This window comes from Natrix helvetica (genome assembly GCF_964273705.1).
Source record: "Natrix helvetica genome assembly, chromosome: Z".
Lineage (NCBI taxonomy): Eukaryota > Metazoa > Chordata > Lepidosauria > Squamata > Natricidae > Natrix > Natrix helvetica.
This window is the reverse complement of record NC_138554.1, coordinates 121,762,344-121,782,104: the sequence shown is the minus strand read 5'-3', so window position 1 is coordinate 121,782,104 and position 19,761 is coordinate 121,762,344. Positions and strand designations below refer to the sequence as shown.

Sequence of the window (19,761 nt, the reverse complement as noted above, 5' to 3'; positions counted from 1 at the left end):
ATTTAAAAGGAGGCTAGAGATTAAAATTAGTTGAAGGGCGAAGGAAGGGCTTTCAGGGGACTAACCAGCCCCAGGCCTGCGTGCTCTCCTGAGCTCTCCACATGAGGCTGAGCCATGTCTTAACTCCTTTTTGGAAGGCCAGGAAAGTATCTCACCTCTAGGAAAGTATATTCCAGAGGGTGGGGGCCACAGCAGAAAAGGCTCTCTTTCTTTATCTGGCAGGGTCTACAACATGCCTTCCTTGTCTGACCGTGTTAGAAGGGCTGATGTAATGGGACGAGGATGGTTCTGTGGATAGCCGGTAGACCATAGGTTATGGCTTCATATTGTTTGTGATTAATGAAGATATGATGGGGAAGGAAGGGGAATATCTGCGCCCAGGAAGTTACAGATTCCTGGTGGACTCTAATGAAGGCATTTTTGACTCTGGCAAGTGTTTATTAATAAAGAGATGGTGGATGGTGAGAAAATTTTGGGCATAGATTATCAGATCTATACAGATAAAATCTGTATAGTGTTGTGTTTTTGGCTAGCCATAGTATCTCTTATATGCATTGATTGTAAAGTAGCAGAAGAGGAGAAGGAGGCCATGGCAAAACAGTATAACATTAAAAAAAGGTATTTTCTTAGTCTTGTTAGGAAGCAGATAGGCTTGTGAGTGGATTTGTAGACATTTTTAATGCATTTATTACATTTTATTTTCACTGTTGACTTTAAAGTTGGCCCTTGCCACTCGATTGTGAACATTTATGATTCAGAAAAACAGAAGGGAGGAAATGGGTGAACATAAAAGGGTGAATTGAAGAAAAGCATATAGTATTGTATTCATATACTATTTATAAGAATACCTTAATTACATATCAGTATGGGCAAGGCTACATAAAAAATGAGCACTTTGCAGTCCTTGTGATTTTAGTACAACCATTTTAAGCAAATGAGTAAAAACTCTAGATTATTGTCAGTGTTCCCAGGCTGTACCTAAAAATTCAGTTTACTTTTAATTAGGGTATGCTTGACTTAAAATAAATTTAAGAGATATTTTAAACTGCTTCTCTTAATAATTAATATTTTAAAATTAAGTTTAAATTTAAATTTCCTCTTCATTTTAGTTGCTAGATACAGATCAAATTTCATTTGTAAGTACTTACTATTTTTGGTAATTGAAATAATTTTCTATACATTCTGTTTCTAAGCAACTTCTTATATAAATGCAGGTATTCATAGTTAAATAGATTTCGTACTCTTCATTAAAAGATGATGTATATGTGAAATATACATAATCTCTATAGTCTGCTTAAAACAATGTTAAACATTTTATTCAGCATCACTGAATTATTCAATAAATTATTAATGTTTCCCTATAATTGAGTTTAAATCCTAATGACTAATCCATGATATTTGTTTGGCAAAATATAGAAGTAGTTTGCTACTGCCTTCTGTTTTATTTCTGGGCAGCTATGCATAATTTCATGTTCTGTTTCAAGCATTATGACTAAATGAAAAAGAAACTTTATTCAGTAGTTACAATTCCTGACTACTGCATTAATGCTAGTCATAGTCTAAAAGCTCCTTAATTGTTGATTTCATAACATTCATGGTTTTACAATAAAAAAGAAATGGGAAACAAATAAGAAAGTTTTTAATACAGCATTGACTTATTTTTTTTTGTTGCACAAAATTTAAGGCACATGTATATATCTAAATACTATAAGACTGTATAGTACATTTTGTGTTTTCCCCAAAGTCACCCCAATATTTTATATTGTTTAACATCTATTGCATTAATATTATGTCTTTCTCATGGTAGATCAGCTTTACTTGGTGATTTTGCTAATTTTGTTTGTAGCTGTCAGAGCAGTGATTTTTCCTAGATTCTTCCTCGATTTTTTTTTTCTTTGAGAATCATAAAATCATAGAGCTGGAAGGGACCTTGGTGGCTTCTTAGTCCATCCCACTGCCCAAGTACCTTATATATCCTAGACAAATGGTTGTCCAATCTTTTCTTGAAAACCTCCAATGCTGATATACCCACAAGTCTGGGAAGCAAGCTGAATATTTTTCGGACTATAAGATGCACTCCCCCCCCCCTCCATAGTGGGTGAAAATGTCTGTGCATTTTTTAGAGGGAATATTGTGATGGGGGAGGTGGTTGGTGGAATGCTGATCAGCTGTTCTAGGCGGTGAGGACCACTGCCCATTTGCTACCGATCGGGGCGATCGGCGAACAGGTGGAGATTGGCGGCAGTGAATGGGTCACGGTGACAATAACATGCTGAAGCTGATCAGGCTGTTTTCTGTTTACTGCTAGGAAGATAGCCAGATGAATACTGGATGGATGTTTTTCCCTTCTTTTCCTCCTCTACAGCTAATGTGCATCTTATAGTCCGGAGTGTTTTATAATCCAAAAAATATAGTAATTATTTTCAGAAAATTTCCCTTTAGTTCAGGTTGGATTTCCCTCTGACAAGCTTTCATCTATTGTCCAGTCCTCAGATGCTGTAGAAAATAAATCAACCTGCACTTCCCTGTGACAGCCCTTAAAATATTGGAAGGCAGCTATCTTGTGATCTCTAAACCTTTTTTTCGTTAGGCTAACATTTCTAGTTCCCCTAGCTGTTCATTATACAATTTAGCCTCTAGACCAGGAGTGTCAAACTTGATTTCATTGAGGACTGCATCATGGTTGTGTTTGACCTAGTGGGATGGGGGGGTGGCCAGGGTAGGCATGGCTAGCTCAACATCACCCGTGTTGGGGGCACCTGTGGGGGCCCGAGTGCTCTGCCGGTGAAAACAGAGCTCAGGAATACTGTGTGCAAACTCTATTTTTGCTGGCAGATAAACCACGGGCTGGTCCTTTGCTGTTTCCAGCATGGCCCTGTGGGTCAGATCTAAGCACTCTATGGGCCACATTTGGCCCGCAGGCTTGAGTTTGACACCCCTGCTCTAGACCACTCATTATTTTTGTTGCTCCTCCCAGCAATCTTTCTAGGGCTTCAGCCCTATTTTGAATTGTGATCAGAACTGGATGTGGCATTCCAGGTTGGTGTCCTTTGCGCAGAATAGAGTGATACTATTACTTCCTGCGGTCTTGATACGACACTCTTGTTGATGCAGCCTAGCATGGCATTGGCTGTTTTGGCAGTTGCAGCACACAGGCGGCTTATATTTAAGTATTAATCCACCAGGACCTCCAATGTCTTAACATTTCAGGGTCATATTTTGCTTCTGTCTTTGAAATTAGAGATGAAATCTGAAGCAATGTATTTAAGAAAAGATAATATGGGCATTTTACAATACAATACAATAGCAGAGTTGGAAGGAACCTTGGAGGTCTTCTAGTCCAACCCCCTGCCTAGGCAGGAAATCCTATATCATTCAGGACAAATGGCTATCCAACATCTTAAAGACTTCCAGTGTTGGGGCATTCACAACTTCTGGAGGCAACCTGTTCCACTGATTAATTGTTCTAACTGTCTGGAAATTTTTCCTCAGTTCTAAGTTGCTTCTCTCCTTTATTAGTTTCCACCCATTGCTTCTTGTCCTGCCCTCAGGTGCCTTGGAGAATAGTTTGACTCCCTCTTTTTTGTGGCAACCCCTGAGATATTGGAACACTGCTATCATGTCTCCCCTAGTCCTTCTTTTCATTAAACTAGACATACCCAGTTCCTGCAACCGTTATTCATATGTTTTAGTCTCCAGTCTCCTAATCATCTTTGTTGCTCTTCTCTGCACTCTTTCTAGAGTCTCCACATCTTTTCTACATTGTGGTGACCAAAACTGAATGCAGTATTCCAAGTGTGGCCTTATCAAGGCATTATAAAGTGGTATTAACACTTCACGTGATCTTGATTCTCTCTCTGTGTTTATGTAGCCTAGAACTGTGTTGGCTTTTTTGGCAGCTGCTGCACGCTGCTGGCTCATATTTAAATGGTTGTCCACTAGGACTCCAAGACCCCTCTCAGAGTTACTACTATTGAGCAAAGTACCACCTATACTGTACCTGTGCATTTCGTTTTTCTTGCCTAAATGTACAACCTTACTCTTTTCACCATTGAATTTCATTTTCATTTCATTTCAATTTCATTTTATTAGATAGTGCCCAATGTTCAAGTTTGTCAAGATCCTTCTGTATCTTTAGCCTATCTTCTGGAGTGTTGGCTATTCCTGCCAGCTTGGTGTCATCTCCAAATTTGATGAGTTCCCCATTTATTCCCCCATCCAAATCATTGATGAAGATGTTGAAGAGTACTGGGCCTTTAATGAATACAGGTGCCCGTATAGCTTTTCTTAAATACATTGCTTCAGATTTCATCTCTAATTTCAACATCGATTTACAACTGCAATTGTGACTATAATTTCTATTGCTAAGCGAGACAGATAGATGAGTTTTGTCCCATTTTACAATCTTTCTTGCCACAGGTATTAAATGAATAGTTGTTAAGTGAATCTGGCACTTCACTTGTCAGAGGGTCGCAAAAGGTGATTCGATAATCCGGGGACACTGCAACCCTCGTAAATGAATCACTTTCCCAGTGTCTGAATTTTGATCACATAATCATAGGGATTATAATCAACAATCATACGTGCTGTTGTAACTTCCAACAGTCACTAAATGAACTGTTGTAAATTGAGGGCCACCTGCAATATAGAACAATTCAGGCAGCAGATTTTCACTTGCTAAATAGCAGCAAGCAATTTATAGATATTCATTAAGCCTATTCAGTCTTTTATCATTTGAGGAAAAGCAGACATCTAGAATAATTAATATTAAAATGGTTTTTAAAATTTCATTATAATGACATGTTTTAATTTGATAAAAGCCTTAATTGATAAGACTTGCAGTGTAACAGATAAAATAGTTAAAGAAGCCTGAGTTTAAGTTGTAAGCAATAGGCAAATATGTTTCTAATGATACCCTGCCAGTGAGAAGAAGAGGAGAAAAATTAGTTGTCATTTGATTACACAGTCACAATTGTGTGAAATAATTGCTCTGAATTTGTCACAATTTCAAAATTTAACCAATTTTACTTAAAATTGTTAAAATGTTGGTTTTGCTTCAGGATGAAATAACTGGCTGCATGGTCCAGATGGGCAACATTTACAGTAGTCCTCGACTTACAGCAGTTTGCTTAGTGACCATTCAAAGTTACAATGGTACCGATAAAAAGTGACGTATGACAGTTTTTCACACTTACGACCATTGCCGCATTCCCTGTGGTCACATGATCAAAATTAGGAAGTTTGGCAACTGACTCATATTTATGACGGTTCCAGAGTCCTGGAGTCATATGAATAGCTTTTGTGATCCTTCTGTCAAGCAAAATGAATGAGGAAGCCAGATTCACTTAGCAACCGTGTAACTAACTTAATAACTGCAATGATTCACTTAATACCTATGGCAAGAAAGGTTGTAAGATGGGGCAAAAGTCACTTAACAAATGCCTCATTTAGCAATATAAATTTTGGGCTCAATTGTGGTCTTAAGTCAAGGACTGCCTAGACTACAGTTTGGGTAGAAAATTTCAAAAGCAGTTTGATAAATAAAATCTCTATGGTTATGTTGAACTCCATAGCGACATCTGGTGGCATACATGAGTCTGTTAAACTTTAAACAAATAATGAACTACCTATTACAAATCTGCATAGATTTGTTTTTATATGTTTCATATGTTCCAAAGATCCTGTTCTGGCTCCAAGGATTTCCCCGCTTGTTTTACATTGATTGGCTTCAATTCACATAGCAAAGAGATGACAAGGTATTTGTTTTTTGTATTGGTTTGATGCAGTCCCTGATGCTGAGAGGAAGTCATTGGCCAAGATCTACTAGCTGGTTTCTGTGTCTAAAAAAGAATTGGGATTTGCCTATTCCTACCACTAAACCATATCTGCTTGCAATTTTATCCTCACTGATAATTAGAGAAATATCAGGAATTAGATAATGGGGATATCTGGGTTAGCTTTATTCTCTTTTTTGCTGGTTGTTTGCTTAAAAGCAGTACTTTTCATATGCACGATTTGTTTATTATTTTAGAATGCTACAAATAATGAGCACTGGAGATTTTTAAGAAGATTGGGCAACCATTTGTCTGAAATGGGGTTTCCTGCTTGAAGAGGGGATTTGACTAGAAAACCTACCAAGGTTGCTTCCAACTCTGTTATTCTCTTATTCAGTGTCCCTACTGAAGAGCTTAAACACAAGAAGATTAATTAGAATTATTTTCCCATACGGATTTTCAGAACACCCCACAACACGTTACACAGCAGATTTCTGTTCTGTTCTCAAGATACAATGAGATTTCCGGCACATGCTTTAGAATTTGTAGTAGTGTTTCTCTAAAGCAACTTTAAGATGGGCCACCTCAGAATTCCCTCATCCATGATTGCCTCTATTCCCCCCCCCCCACTAGATTTAAGGAATGTTACTTGTTTCTAATTTCCTAGACTGCTGCATTTCTGAATTATTTTTCCTTATTATAAAAGCATTAAATGATTCACTTTCATATACTATATATCATATATATCATAATAGCTTTTATTCCCAACGGTGGTCTTTAAAACTGTCTACAATTTGTTTTATTGTAGCCAGTGACACCACCAAGCCAAGGAAGACCAGATTCACCTGTTTATGCTAACTTACAAGAACTGAAAATTTCTCAGTCTGCACCACCACCTGTGCCTATAAGTCCTGCAGTCCAAATTAGCGGGGAGTGGGAGACCCATAAGGACATCACAGGACGCTACTACTATTACAACAAAGGAACACAGGAGAGAACCTGGAAACCGCCGCGTTGGACTCGGGATCCAAGCATAACAAAAGGAGACTGTACGAACCAAGTAGATCAAGAGGTAAATTGGGGATAATAATGAACAAAACATTCATATATGTTTGCTGTTTAACCGTTTAATATGCCTTTTTTTTTTACTTTAGCTGTCTGAGGTTAATATAGTCAAATAAAATGACTTGCAGATAGATCTTGCATGTGTATCTTGTTACAGGGAGGCTATCGTATTTTTGGAGCATACCTCTTTAACTATTACGTTTTTAAAAATGTAATTAATATACAATAAAAATATATGTAGGAAAATATTTGTAACTCAAGGTTGAAATGAGGGATCCTTGATGTTCTCTGAACTTGGTTCTTCCTTGCAAACGTTTCATTATTCAAACTAGATAATATCGTCTGTGCTTGTGATGACGATGTTATCTACTTTGGCTAATGAAATGTCTGTAAGAAGACCACCAAGCCCAGAGAGCACTAAGGTCTCCTCAGATATATTTTAAATTGTTATAATAATGAATACAAAGTCTACATTACATATGAAAGTTGAATAACACAGCAAGCGATAGTTGTCAAATATAAATAAAAATATTATGGGAAAATTTTTGAGTAACACTTTCTCCCCTTCCCTTTTGTTTGTTCTTCCAACTGTTGATCACCACAATTTATTATTTATATTGAACACTAAAATTATTACTAGCACCTATTTAAGCCTTTCAGGTTTTGCTATCATCTTTCTTAGGTGCAGTATGAACATTCAAAATAAAAGTACAAGGTTGTATGCTATTACTCTGCAGTAATTCCTTCTGCAGAGCGTCAGGCAAAATGCTCAGAGCTTTGCCTAGAAAACTTCTAGGTCTGATTATATTCCTACCTTGAAAGTCAAAAGCAGAGCATCCAGAAACACAAACAGAGTATTCAGGAAAACAAACAAAAAATCATTCAGGTTCCATACAAGGCTTTTGAATTGTTAGGTTTGTTGTGTTCTGCATACTTTTTCAATGAGCTGCTAAGCCTACTTAGAAAGAACATGAAAATAAGATGACTCGTCATCTACAGGCATCTACAGTAAACTAAAGTTTTTGTCAAAACAACAAAACGTGTTGTGATGCCTCTACACATCTCTCTTTCTCTCTCTCTCTCTCTCTCTCTCTCTCTCTCTCTCTCTCTCTCTCTCACACACACACACACACACACACACACACACGACTTTATGACTTAAGTGTGAAAGGGGCAGAGTTTGTATTGAGGTGTTGTGACTTATGTTTTGATGTTTTTCCTTCAGTTTCCCTTTGCCTTCATTCTTTTGCAGCCTTCTAGAGGGGTCATGATCCACACCTGGAGAAGTTCTATCTTTATCTGCCTGTCACTGTACTTTCCATATTAATGTGCAATAATAACGTGAAACCTTATTAGTAACTTGGTATCAAGCAGGAAGTTGTTCAGTTTTATGCTTGTGCAAGAAGAAGTACCCCGGCAGTTTCTGCATGCTACGCATGTGCTTTCCCTGAGTTTTAAGCCCTTTAGATAAATAATTAATGCATCTCGCGCTTCTAAAAATGATAAACAGCAAATGAGATTAATAAAGTTTTAATCAGATATATTCAACGTGAATTGGAATAGGAGAATAATTATCATAAAACAACAGAGATGATAGGTTATTATGTTAATTTTAGAATAATGAATAATTCTAATGTCAGAAGCTCAGTGGTGTGATCCTTGAGAATGTTGTTGTGTAACCTACAATGTGCTCTCAGTTTAGGGCTCTTATTTCAGCATTAAATAACCAGATTCAACCTTAAGAATTATCTTTCCCTGCATATAACTCTAGAACTAAGGTTACTGGTATTGTTAATACTAATGCTCCTTGTATATTTTGGGCCCTTAGTTAATTCTTGTGGCCTCTGGGCCTTTGCTTTGAGATTCATTTATTTAAATAATAGTTTAACGTAAAGAGACCTAATTTTTATGACCTAATAAGTGCACAAACAATTATAAGTATGTATTGAGTCTCAGTGTCTTAGATTATCTTGGCCCATTTTAAGATTTCTGGATCGGCCTGGCATTTTAAATTGGGTTTATTTAAATCACAGATATTCATCTTGTCCTTATTAAGCTAAATTTTCCTTTTGTATGAAAGCACAAAACAAAACAAACAAAACTACTGCTGTGGTTGAACATTATTTGTGAGAAAATTGGATAAACTAAGTAAGAATTAGGCATATTCAAGTTTTACAACTTTCCTTTATTATTTTTAAATACATTTATTATTTCTTTACTTTATATCTGAATGCCATTATCTTTTTTACCTTTGAATTATTTTGCATTTTGAATTTTTATGATGCTAGCATAACTTAATAATATGCAACAGGAGAAAGAAATAGTGGCTTAAAAATAATTGTTGGATACACAGTAAAATGTAGAAATCAGACTTCTAGATTCGGAAACCCACTTATAAGGAGAAACAAAAAAAATTAAAATAGTCTATGGATAATGTTTATGGAAGAAAATTTATAGAAAGACCAGGAGAACAGAAGTAGAATTAAGAAAATCCCAGATGATTTAAAGTGTTGCTTTAGCTCACATTTTTGTTAATGGAGCTAATTGTACAGATTAGGTTATAGTCTTTGTAAATGTTGCTTCTAAACTAAGCTAACTTTCACACACACACACACACACACACACACACACACACAGAGAGAGAGAGAGGGAGGAGAGAGAGAGAGAGAGAGAGAGAGAGAGAGAGAGAGAGAGAGAGAGAGAGAGAGAGAGAGAGAGAACAGGACTTTAATCTTTTACTAAAGTAATCTATCCTAAGTAATCAGATTAAATTGAGTTGCTATTTAAGTTTCAGCTATTTCATGTTAGAATTATACACATATTCATTCTTTGTTCAAGGATTTACTGTTATAGTTTCCAGTCTTCTACAGAGTTTAAACTAATGTTTTCAGTTCTCAATATTTCTGTGTTTGACTATTTGTTGTAGACAATTTTAACACAAGAAAACTCTCACAGTCCTTGTAACAGCCAGCCAGATAGTCAATATGATTGTCCTCCCAAAGGCTGGTCAGAGGAGATGGATGAACATGGCCAAACACAATATACCAGTGACCTCACCAATGAAAAGGTATACAGTTCTTCATCACATATCTGCCAAGGTGATAGAAATTTAGTCAATATTATTTCCAATAGGTATGACCTCTTATAACTATCAATAAAGTTTTGATTAGTGCCAGTGTCCTCCTATTTCTTATGAATTTTTGTCTGTTTCTATGTTTAACAGCTGCTTTTAAAGTCTATTCTATGTTTAGCTTCTGCATGTGTTGAAAATAAATTTTATAATTGCTGATTATACATATAGTCCTTGACTTATAATTGCGACCAGAATTTTTGTGTTAAGTAAGGCAGTTGTTAAGGGAATTACACCCAGTTTTACAATCTTTTTTTGTCACAGTTGCTAAGTGAAACACATATTCATTAAATGAATCCAGATTTCCCACATTGATTTTGCTTGCCAGAAGCCAGCTGGGAAGCTTGCAAATGGCAATCTCATGACACCTGGTATGCTGCAATTGTCATAAATACATGCTGGTTGCCAAGCACCCAAATTTTGATCATGTGACAGGAAGTGCTATGAAGGATAGTTTTTTCAGTCCCATTGTTACTCTGAGTGGTCACTAAACAAACATTTGTAAATTAAGGACCATCTGTATACCCTCCTAATGTCAGAAACAAGACCTAAGAATATATTCTTAGCTTTGCGTTTCCTGCAGAGTTGCCCTTAACTCTAGTGGTATTTTCATCTCTGAACTATGAACATTTATCTGTATTATTTCATATATTTCATCTGTATTATACTGCAGGAGCATTTTTATTTAAGAGTAACTCTAAAATGGGTTTGAAATAGGTATTTTGTGAGATTGAACAGCTGAGTATCAGTATATTTACATGTATAAAATACTATGTTTAAATTTTAAAAGGACATTCTCTAGCCATTTTCTAAGATTGATAAGAGATCACCTTCGAAAATAAATTTGTTTGATTGTCTTGGTGCAAAACAGTTAAGCAGTCATCATCGTAATCATCATTTTAGCCATTATCTATCCACTACAGGATGAAGGCCTCTTCCACATGTTTCCAAACAGTATGGTCGTGAGCTTTCTTTTGCCAATTGGCCCCTCAATACTTGCTGATGTCATTAAGCAGTAAGGATAGTAAATTGCCTATCTCAGTATTTCTCAACCTTGAGAAGTTTAAGACACATGGATTTCAACTCCCACAATTATCCAGCCATCTGGGGGATTTCTGAGAGTTGAAGTCCACATGTTTTAAAGCTGCCAAGGTTGAGAAACACTAACCTATATGAATATTTAGATGCCCTGTCCTCCTTGAAACAGTATTGTATGAAGTCCTATGAAATGGTGAGTGATTATATTACCCAGCTCAGAACAAAAATACTTAGAAGTCTGCATGTATAGTAGGATATTTGTAAAAGATGGGGATGTGGCATAGGAATAGGGATCCTATGTGCTCCCTTTAGAATAGGATTCTTTATTGAATCCATCTATCCAGCCTGACTTAATCCTGTTCCTCTCTTTTTCCCCCTATCATGGATACAGAAAATAGAAGCAAATACAGAAACAAACTGTGCATGAACCCTCTTGTTCAGACAAGGCAGATAGTGTTCCTTCTTTTTCTTTTCTTCAAGTAAAATTGCAGAACAGAAAATGTAATGGGAATGAACAGTGCTATGTTTAGTTTTTCACTCTATTCATCCAAGTAGCCACATGCCGTCAGGGAGCTTATAAGAGTAATTCTATTGTCTCCTTGAACTTTTCTTAAAAAATTGGTCTAGTTGTTGTTTCCAGTTTGTTTGAACAAAAATGAAGGAGGTTTATCAGCTTAGCCAAAAGGGGATCTATGTTTTCTCCCATTTTAGAGCAAGATTAGATTGCCATCTACAATTGTATGTAGCAAAAGAATTGGGAATGTTTTAAGGACTCAAGATCACGTGAAGTGTTAATACCACTTTATAATGCCTTGGTAAGGCCACACTTGGAATACTGCATTCAGTTCTAGTCGCCACGATGTAAAAAAGATGTGGAGACTCTAGAAAGAGCCTCCAATTGGGAATGTTTTAAGGACTCAATGTTTTAAGAATCAAGATCACGTGAAGTGTTAATACCACTTTATAATGCCTTAGTAAGGCCACACTTGGAATACTGCATTCAGTTCTAGTCGCCACGATGTAAAAAAGATGTGGAGACTCTAGAAAGAGTCTCCAATTGGGAATGTTTTAAGGACTCAATGTTTTAAGAATCAAGATCATATGAAGTGTTAATACCACTTTATAATGCCTTGGTAAGGCCACACTTGGAATACTGCATTCAGTTCTGGTCGCCACGATGTAAAAAAGATGTGGAGACTCTAGAAAGAGTGCAGAGAAGAGCAACAAAGATGATTAGGGGACTGGAGACTAAAACATATGAAGAACGGTTGCAGGAACTGGGTATGTTTAGCTTAAGAGAAAGAAGGACTAGGGGAGACATGATGGTAGTGTTCCAATATCTCAGGGGTTGCCACAAAGAAGAGAGTGTCAAACTATTCTCCAAAGCACCTGAGGGTAGAACAAGAAGCAATGGGTGGAAACTAATCAAGGAAAGAAGCAACTTAGAACTGAGGAGAAATTTCCTGACAGTTAGAACAATTAATCAGTGGAACAGCTTGCCTCCAGAAGTTGTGAATGCCCCAACCCTGGAAGTCTTTAAGAAGATGTTGGATAGCCATTTGTCTGAAACGGTATAGGGTTTCCTGCCTAGGCAGGGGGTTGGACTAGAAGACCTCCAAGGTCCCTTCCAACTCTGCTATTGTATTGTATTGACTGTAATGCTCTCCATCATGATAACAATTCCCTGTCAGACCTGGAAGCCATCTTTTACCTTTTGGATTTCAGGCCTGCCACATTTTCACTTGGGTGAAAATGCGACACCCTCTCTATATTATAATACATTTCTTATATTTCTTACAATTCTTTGGTATTTCCTTGTGAATGCAGTCCTTGGGAAGAAAATACTGAAAAATATTCAGCTACATTACTATTTTGTTAAGAGTAATATGCTCCGCTTTGCATGTGGCTACAAACTATATTCATTGTAAAATTGTATCTACTATGTATTTAATTTAATTGTGTTGGCATTGCCTGACTGCTGAAAGTAAGATATTTAGTGAATATTCTTTAAATTAGGAATTCCTGTAGTTTTCTCTTCCAACTGTTTCTAGCCTTGTCTGAAGTCAATGAAAACTGTCTTTATGCCTGACACAGAAGATATCCAGATATAAAATAATTATATTTTCAATACTTTCTTTAAAACTCCCTATCTCTAGGTCTTTTGATCAAACATGTTTTAGGTCAGTGATGGCGAACCTATGGCACGTGTGCCACAGGTGGCACGCAGAGCCATTTGTCAGGGCACGCGAGGTGCTGCCCTGTCAGCTGGCAAGCGCGCATGCGTGCGCTGGCCAGCTGAGTTCACCCTTTTTAAAAGCCATTTTTCGCCCTCCCCAGGCTCCAGAGGCTCTATAGGAGCCTGGGGAGGGTGAAAACAGCCTCCCCCGCCCCCCGGATGCCCTCCGGAGGCGTCAGGAAAGCCTCCTGAAGGTCCCTGAAGCCTTCGGAGCACTCAAAACAACCCTCCGAGAAAACCGGAAGTCACTGAAGCCTGGGGAGGGCAAAAAAAGCATGTAAAAATGGGGGGGAGCGCCTGTAGTGCTCGCATGCGCACTGGGGGTCGCGCATTGCATTATGGGTGCGGCACACCCGCACACGACCCCACTGCACTCCCCCCACTTATGGCACACGAGCCAAAAAAGGTTCGCCATCGCTGTTTTAGGTAAAACAAAGTAAAACTATTTTTTATCCTGTGGAAATTATAAATTGTTAACGATGTTAAAATAGGTTATAGAATTTTAACTCATGATGTTAATCATATTATAAATTGATTGTGGAAGAAATACCAAGCCATAAACATGTGGTTTGTTCATCTGGCTATATGGGAAGAAAACTTGGGATGGATGGAATTCTCAAGAGTCACATTGAAATTTAGGTGGTCTCTAAATTTAATAAAATAACAAATACATCTACATTTGTTACAAGAATTATAGATCTTTTTCAGCTGGCTGATGGGGCAATATTTAAAAATGAAAGATATTCATTGTTCTGTTTTTTAAAGTAATCACTATTTCATTAACTTCTTTTTTTTTGAAGTGGGTAAAACATGTAGATGAACAAGGTCGAGCCTACTATTACAATGCAGATGGAACACGTTCAGAATGGACTTTGCCAAATGTAAGTAAACAAATTCAACCACTTACAGTTTAGTTCTGTATCAGGATAAAATATTTTTAAATTTAAAAAAATATTGGGTGGAGGAGCTCATTTTAATTTAATTGATTAAATAAAAAATCAATAGCTTACCAACCTCTCATTCAATGATTGTTTGAAGTTACAACAACACTGAAAAAGATTTATGGCTAGTCCTCAAAGTTATGGCCATTGCAGCCTCCCCACAATCATAGTTATGGCCATTGCAGCCTCCCCACAGGCATGTGATCACAATTCTGACACTTGGCAATTAGCATACCTACAGAATGGTTGATCATCAGTCATGTGACCACAGTTTGTTACCTTCACAACTGACTTCCAATAAGCAAAGTCAATGGGGAAGTTGGCAAGAAGTCACAAGTCGCAGTCACATGTTGTTGTTTTGCTTAATTTCCATGAGTAATTAGTTTAACCACAGCCAGAACTGACACTGTAAGTTAGTACAATCATGTGATATTTTACTTTATGACCACATTGTTTAATGATAGAGTTGCCAGTCCCAATTGCAGTTGTGAGAACTACTTGTACTGTATTGCTGCTAATTCCATGTTTTCCTGTTATTATGAATGCAAGGAGAATATGCAATTATAAAACAACTGATACAAAACAACATTAGTTGTTGTTCTTCATTTTGATTGAAAGTAGCCTTTTGGGACTAGCCATTCAGTGTGCATAGATGTCTTTAATTTGCCTTTTGTTTCCCTCTATTAACAGTTTCTTGGGATATGAATAACAAAACAAGTAAAATATTGCGTAGGTTGAAAATTAATCTAGATTCTTTCTGGCTGGATGCAGTTGTAAATGCCATTCTGGTATAATCAGATATAGATGCAAAAGGCCTGATGTGCATGATGAGTGACAAAAATATTAATTTTAGGTATCCTGCAGGACTCTTGGATTAATTTATAGGGTTTCTTAAAAATTAAAATACTATTGAATGTAACAAAGGTCCACGATACTAGATATTTTTTCAATTCTTCAGAAGACAGGTATACTGTATACATATTCTGCTTGAAGTTAGTGAAAATACTACTTAACATTCTTCCCAGTAGATTGTACAGATATTATATTCTGTTATCAGGGCAGATTTAATTACATATACATATGGGTTTTATTTTCATTAGTATAATGCTTCACTACAACAGCAAAAAGAAATAGTTAAAAGCAGAAGTTTGGAGAGGAGACTTCAGGAACCTGTAGTTTTAACAAAATGGAGGCACAGCTGTGTTGTGTTGGACACAAATGAAAAGGTAGGTATATTTTAAATAACTGTTTGGCCTTCTACTTACTACATAATCACACTGATTTCCATAAAGACTAATACCATATTAATCTCTGCATGCAATATAATCTCTTTATTTCAAATATTTTTTCTACTTTTTGGAAATAATTTGCATTACATTCAGATATAGAGCCTAGTATTAATTAAAAAAATATAAAAAACTGTATTTGCTTTCTCCAAATATGTTTTTTTTAAAGGTTGTTGAGAACATATGTAAAGTAAGATCTTAGTTTTCAGATTTTAGAAATATAGTGTTATCTCAAATGGATCCCTAATGGTTGCTTTTTTGCTTTATCTCTCTGAAGTCAGTAGGTATTTGAGGAATCGTGTTTAAAATGTTAAAATGCATCCTAACCAGCAAAAGGTAACAGAGTACAGTAGACAAGATAAAGAATACACAATACGAAGCAATTAAAGAATACCAAGAGTTAAACAATAGTAAACAGTATCAATGAAAGCAAGAACGTCACACTGGATGTTGTTAGTTTTAAGTGTGGACTAGGTTTAGGCTTTTAATGAACTATGAAATTCACTGGGTGACTTCTGATGTATTATTTGTTGTCCTACCCAACCTACTTCATAAGAGTATTTGTAAAGATGAAAATTAAAGAGAAGTTTTATGTACCTCTTCCTTGTAACGTGAAATACAAGTTACAAATGTATACATATATGCAGTGGTATTTATTTGTAAATAATTATATTCTGCTTTTTATTGACCATTAATAACTTATGACAATTGGAATGCTAGGGCCGTGCAGCACCTCAGTTCCAATGTGTAAAAGTGGTTGCAATCTTTAAAAAGTGCTTTGGAATGCAAGTGTGACATAGGACCTACTTACAACCCCATCAAGCAGTTGTGCTTTTCCAAGGACCACAGTCCCATCCCAGGAAAGGGGATGCCTGACTAAAGATGTTGCATACAAATGCTCCTTTGTATTTTGAAGCACCTCTTTGAGATTGTATCTGAAGCATTGCACAGCCCTAGAACATATAAATCATGCTTACTTGTAAAAATTCAACTATATTCTGTAAAGGATGTACGTCATTTAGACTGAAACACAAACATAAACATTCTTAGTAAAATAGTTTCTAAAACTAGTTCTTGAATTTTATATTTCTCAAAATACTTCTGAACTTCTGCTTGTTCCCAAAATATTAGGAGCAAGCTAGTATTTGAAATATGATTTATTTGTGGATTATTTTAGTAGATAACTAAAACTCAGCTTTCCAAAATTAAATTATAGAAATAAGATAATCAGTAGAATAAAAATCCTAAATTCATATTCCACTGTTTTAGTATTCCTACCTTTTCCATCCATTTAAAAGTCCATGAGCTTCTACCTTGTTTTATTTCCCTAACATAAATAATTAAATGCATTTTTCTTTTTCTAGGATTTCCCTTTTCCTGCAAAGATTGCATTTCCTGAGAATGGATCGTCCCCTTCCTCACCAAGGCATCAAACCACAGTCAGTACAAATACAAATATTTGAGACTGTTAACCTCTCTCTCCCTGTATATACAGTATATAATTTTACACATCTCTGCATCTTGGAATACATTTGCTAATGTATATTATAAATTATTAATTAATCAGAATTTTAACAGCATATGCCTCCTAATCCAGGTTAAAGGTTTGACACATTCAAATCTGTGCCTGAGTACTAAATCAATAGTTAGAAATTAATCTGTGCCAATTAAATGCCAATCCAGATTAGCCATTGCTTTGAGGGCAAATCTAAGGGTTAGCAAACTAGGGATCATTTAACTCTATAGCATCTTTTAATATATATCTGGCACATCTGGTGGACCTTGAAATTTCTTTTATTTTCAATTGGAACATTGAAAACACAAAGTTGATCACCTCTTGAAATTAATGGAGGGAGGCAAAACCCCCATTATTATGTAATTTAAAGATGATATACTTGAGAGGGTCTATTTCTAGCAATAATCATAGAATTCTGAAAAGTGAGGAGGGGCTTTCCCTCTGGCAATATTTTTTTAGATTATATCACTAGACATAAACTAGGATTATTTGGCCCAGAGACAAGCCTTTAGTGAATTCATTTTCGTGGATAATCCACACTGAACATTATGAAATGTACTTTTAAATAGGTTTATATTGGGATTGTAAAGTTAGATAAAATTCCGAGAGTTCTATTTGCAAATCAAATCTCCTTTGTTTTTCCCTTTTGTAGAGAACATGTAAAATGAAATAACTCATTTTCTCCTTAAAGGAACCGAAATCTTTATTAAATGTATTTTTCTTCTCTTCTCCAGGATCAAGAGAAGTATGGTATATTAAATGTAACTAAAATTACAGAAAATGGAAAAAAAGTCCGGCAAGTATTATCATAGTGTTTATAATTTTTGAAGTCTTAGGTGTTTTTATTGGTACATTATTGAGTTAAAATTAATATAAATTTACTATACTTCAGGCTGCATATTAAATATTTGGTAGGAATTCAAGGCCTTTGAAGCAATAGTTTTGATTTGTTCAAGTGTGACACTAATGTATGAAATAGTCAATGTGACAGAACATTATTAACGCATCTTTATCAAAGCAAATCCTATTGATTCCAGTGGAAATTAAGGAGATGATTAAAATTTACTATAAGAAGTATAATGAACTGAAGACTTTAAATTGCAGTCTCAAGCCTTAAATGTAATAATTTTCATTAAAGTCCAATTTTTTTTCTTTGTGAAATTCATAGATACTGAACCATTTCATTTACATCTTTTTGGACTATAGACTAAGTTACATGTGTGAATGTAATACTATAAATTTGTCCAATATACCTTGTGTGATGAGTTTGTCTAATAAATGTATAAATATTTGTCTGTAACCTTCATATTTCTATGATTTGTATAAGTGTCTATTTTGTCAGTAAGAGGTATACCTGTAAACACAGCAATACTGTTTGCTGAGGAACCAGCAAACTTTTGGCACTGCATTCTTAATTATGTACAAATATTTACCTCCTCTATAGAAAGAATTGGATGTCATCTTGGGCAGTATTGCAAGGTTCCTCATTATTGTTTACCAAGACTCAAGGAAGTGGAACTGGTTGGGTAAGTATTAAAAAGATTGTCAGATTTTCTAAGAATGCATTTTGCAAATCACTTTTCCTCTTCCGTGTTTTCCCGAAAATAAGACCTAATTGGAAAATAAGCCCTAGCATGATTTTTCAGGATTGTCATAAAATAAGCCTATTCTGTCCCAAGCCTCTAATATATACTGACACAGACTTGGCTGTCTGCCACAACTAAGGAGGGAGATAAGCAACCCGTTGGCTAGGAGTCCAGAAAATTATCTCTATGAAAACAAGGCTTGAACTCACGAAATTCTCCTAATCTTTCACTACGCCTGGATTAGTAAACTGTTGTTTCCTGCAAAATTCCCCTCCCGTCGCCCCACCTATAAGCTCTCTGGGAGGAGCCAATCAGTAGCCACCAGTTCCTATTTCTTTCTGTGAGCCTTTTTCCAAAGCTGCTCCCTCTTCCTCTCAGCCCTACACATACATACGTCAAGGACAGCCTCCCTCTGTTCTTTCTCACTGCTCCCTGACTCAGACACCATCTGGTGGCCAACAGGCCTCTCTAGTCCGTGCTCTGACTCCGAATACCCCCCAGAGTCTTCCTCAGCCTCCAGGGCAGTCCCATAGTGTTCATCGCTGTCAGATTCCAGCAACAGCTCAACCGGCCACTGATGGGCCACAACACTATCCCTCACCGCAGGGCCCTTCCCCCGGGTCTGACACTCAGGGTGTGGCTTAGATGGGAATTGCTCATGGAAGGACTGCATCAAAGCAGGTGTGTGCATAGAGGTCGCATCCTCCCAGGTAAAATCCTCCGGCCCATAGCCCTTCCATTCCATCAGGTATTGGAACCATCCTTTCAGCCATCTGGAATCCCGGATACTGGCAACTTCGTACTCGGGTGGCTCCTCATCGTCATAAGGTTCTGGCTGGGGATGATCTGGTTGGCGAAGAGGACAAGCCGGCTGTTCAGGAATAAGGAGAGATCAATGAAAGACCGGATGGACTCACATCGAACGTGGCAATGTCAGGCAATAGGCGATTGGATTGATGACTGCTTCAACAGGAAACGGGCCAAGGTAACGGTGGTCTAACTTCTTGACCGGCCGGTCTGACGGAAGATGTCTAGTGGACAGCCACACTCGATCCCCCACAGTCAACGCCGGCGTCGCGTTCCGAGACCTGTCTGCGACTCTCTTTTAGTCCTTGGCTTTATCCAGATATTGTCTCACCACTTGATGGACTGCTTGTAGTTGCGACAGAAAGTCCTTAGCTGCAATTGG

General features: G+C 36.8%; 1 protein-coding gene across 6 annotated transcripts in view; it reads left to right on the top strand.

Annotated features, from left to right (window-relative positions):
- ARHGAP12 (Rho GTPase activating protein 12) overlaps window positions 1–19,761 on the top strand; it is a 59,610-nt gene that overhangs the window by 14,062 nt on the left and 25,787 nt on the right. For 5 of the 6 annotated variants that reach the window (XM_081932640.1, XM_081932639.1, XM_081932635.1 and 2 more), the window contains 7 exons: window positions 6,583–6,846; window positions 9,766–9,906; window positions 14,044–14,124; window positions 15,285–15,410; window positions 16,835–16,909; window positions 17,721–17,786; window positions 18,435–18,512. In XM_081932640.1, the coding sequence (XP_081788766.1) occupies window positions 6,583–6,846; window positions 9,766–9,906; window positions 14,044–14,124; window positions 15,285–15,410; window positions 16,835–16,909; window positions 17,721–17,786; window positions 18,435–18,512 (831 nt within the window). Of the gene's footprint in view, window positions 1–6,582; window positions 6,847–9,765; window positions 9,907–14,043; window positions 14,125–15,284; window positions 15,411–16,834; window positions 16,910–17,720; window positions 17,787–18,430; window positions 18,513–19,761 lie in introns of all 6 variants that reach the window. The other variant, XM_081932638.1, reaches the window with a different exon arrangement.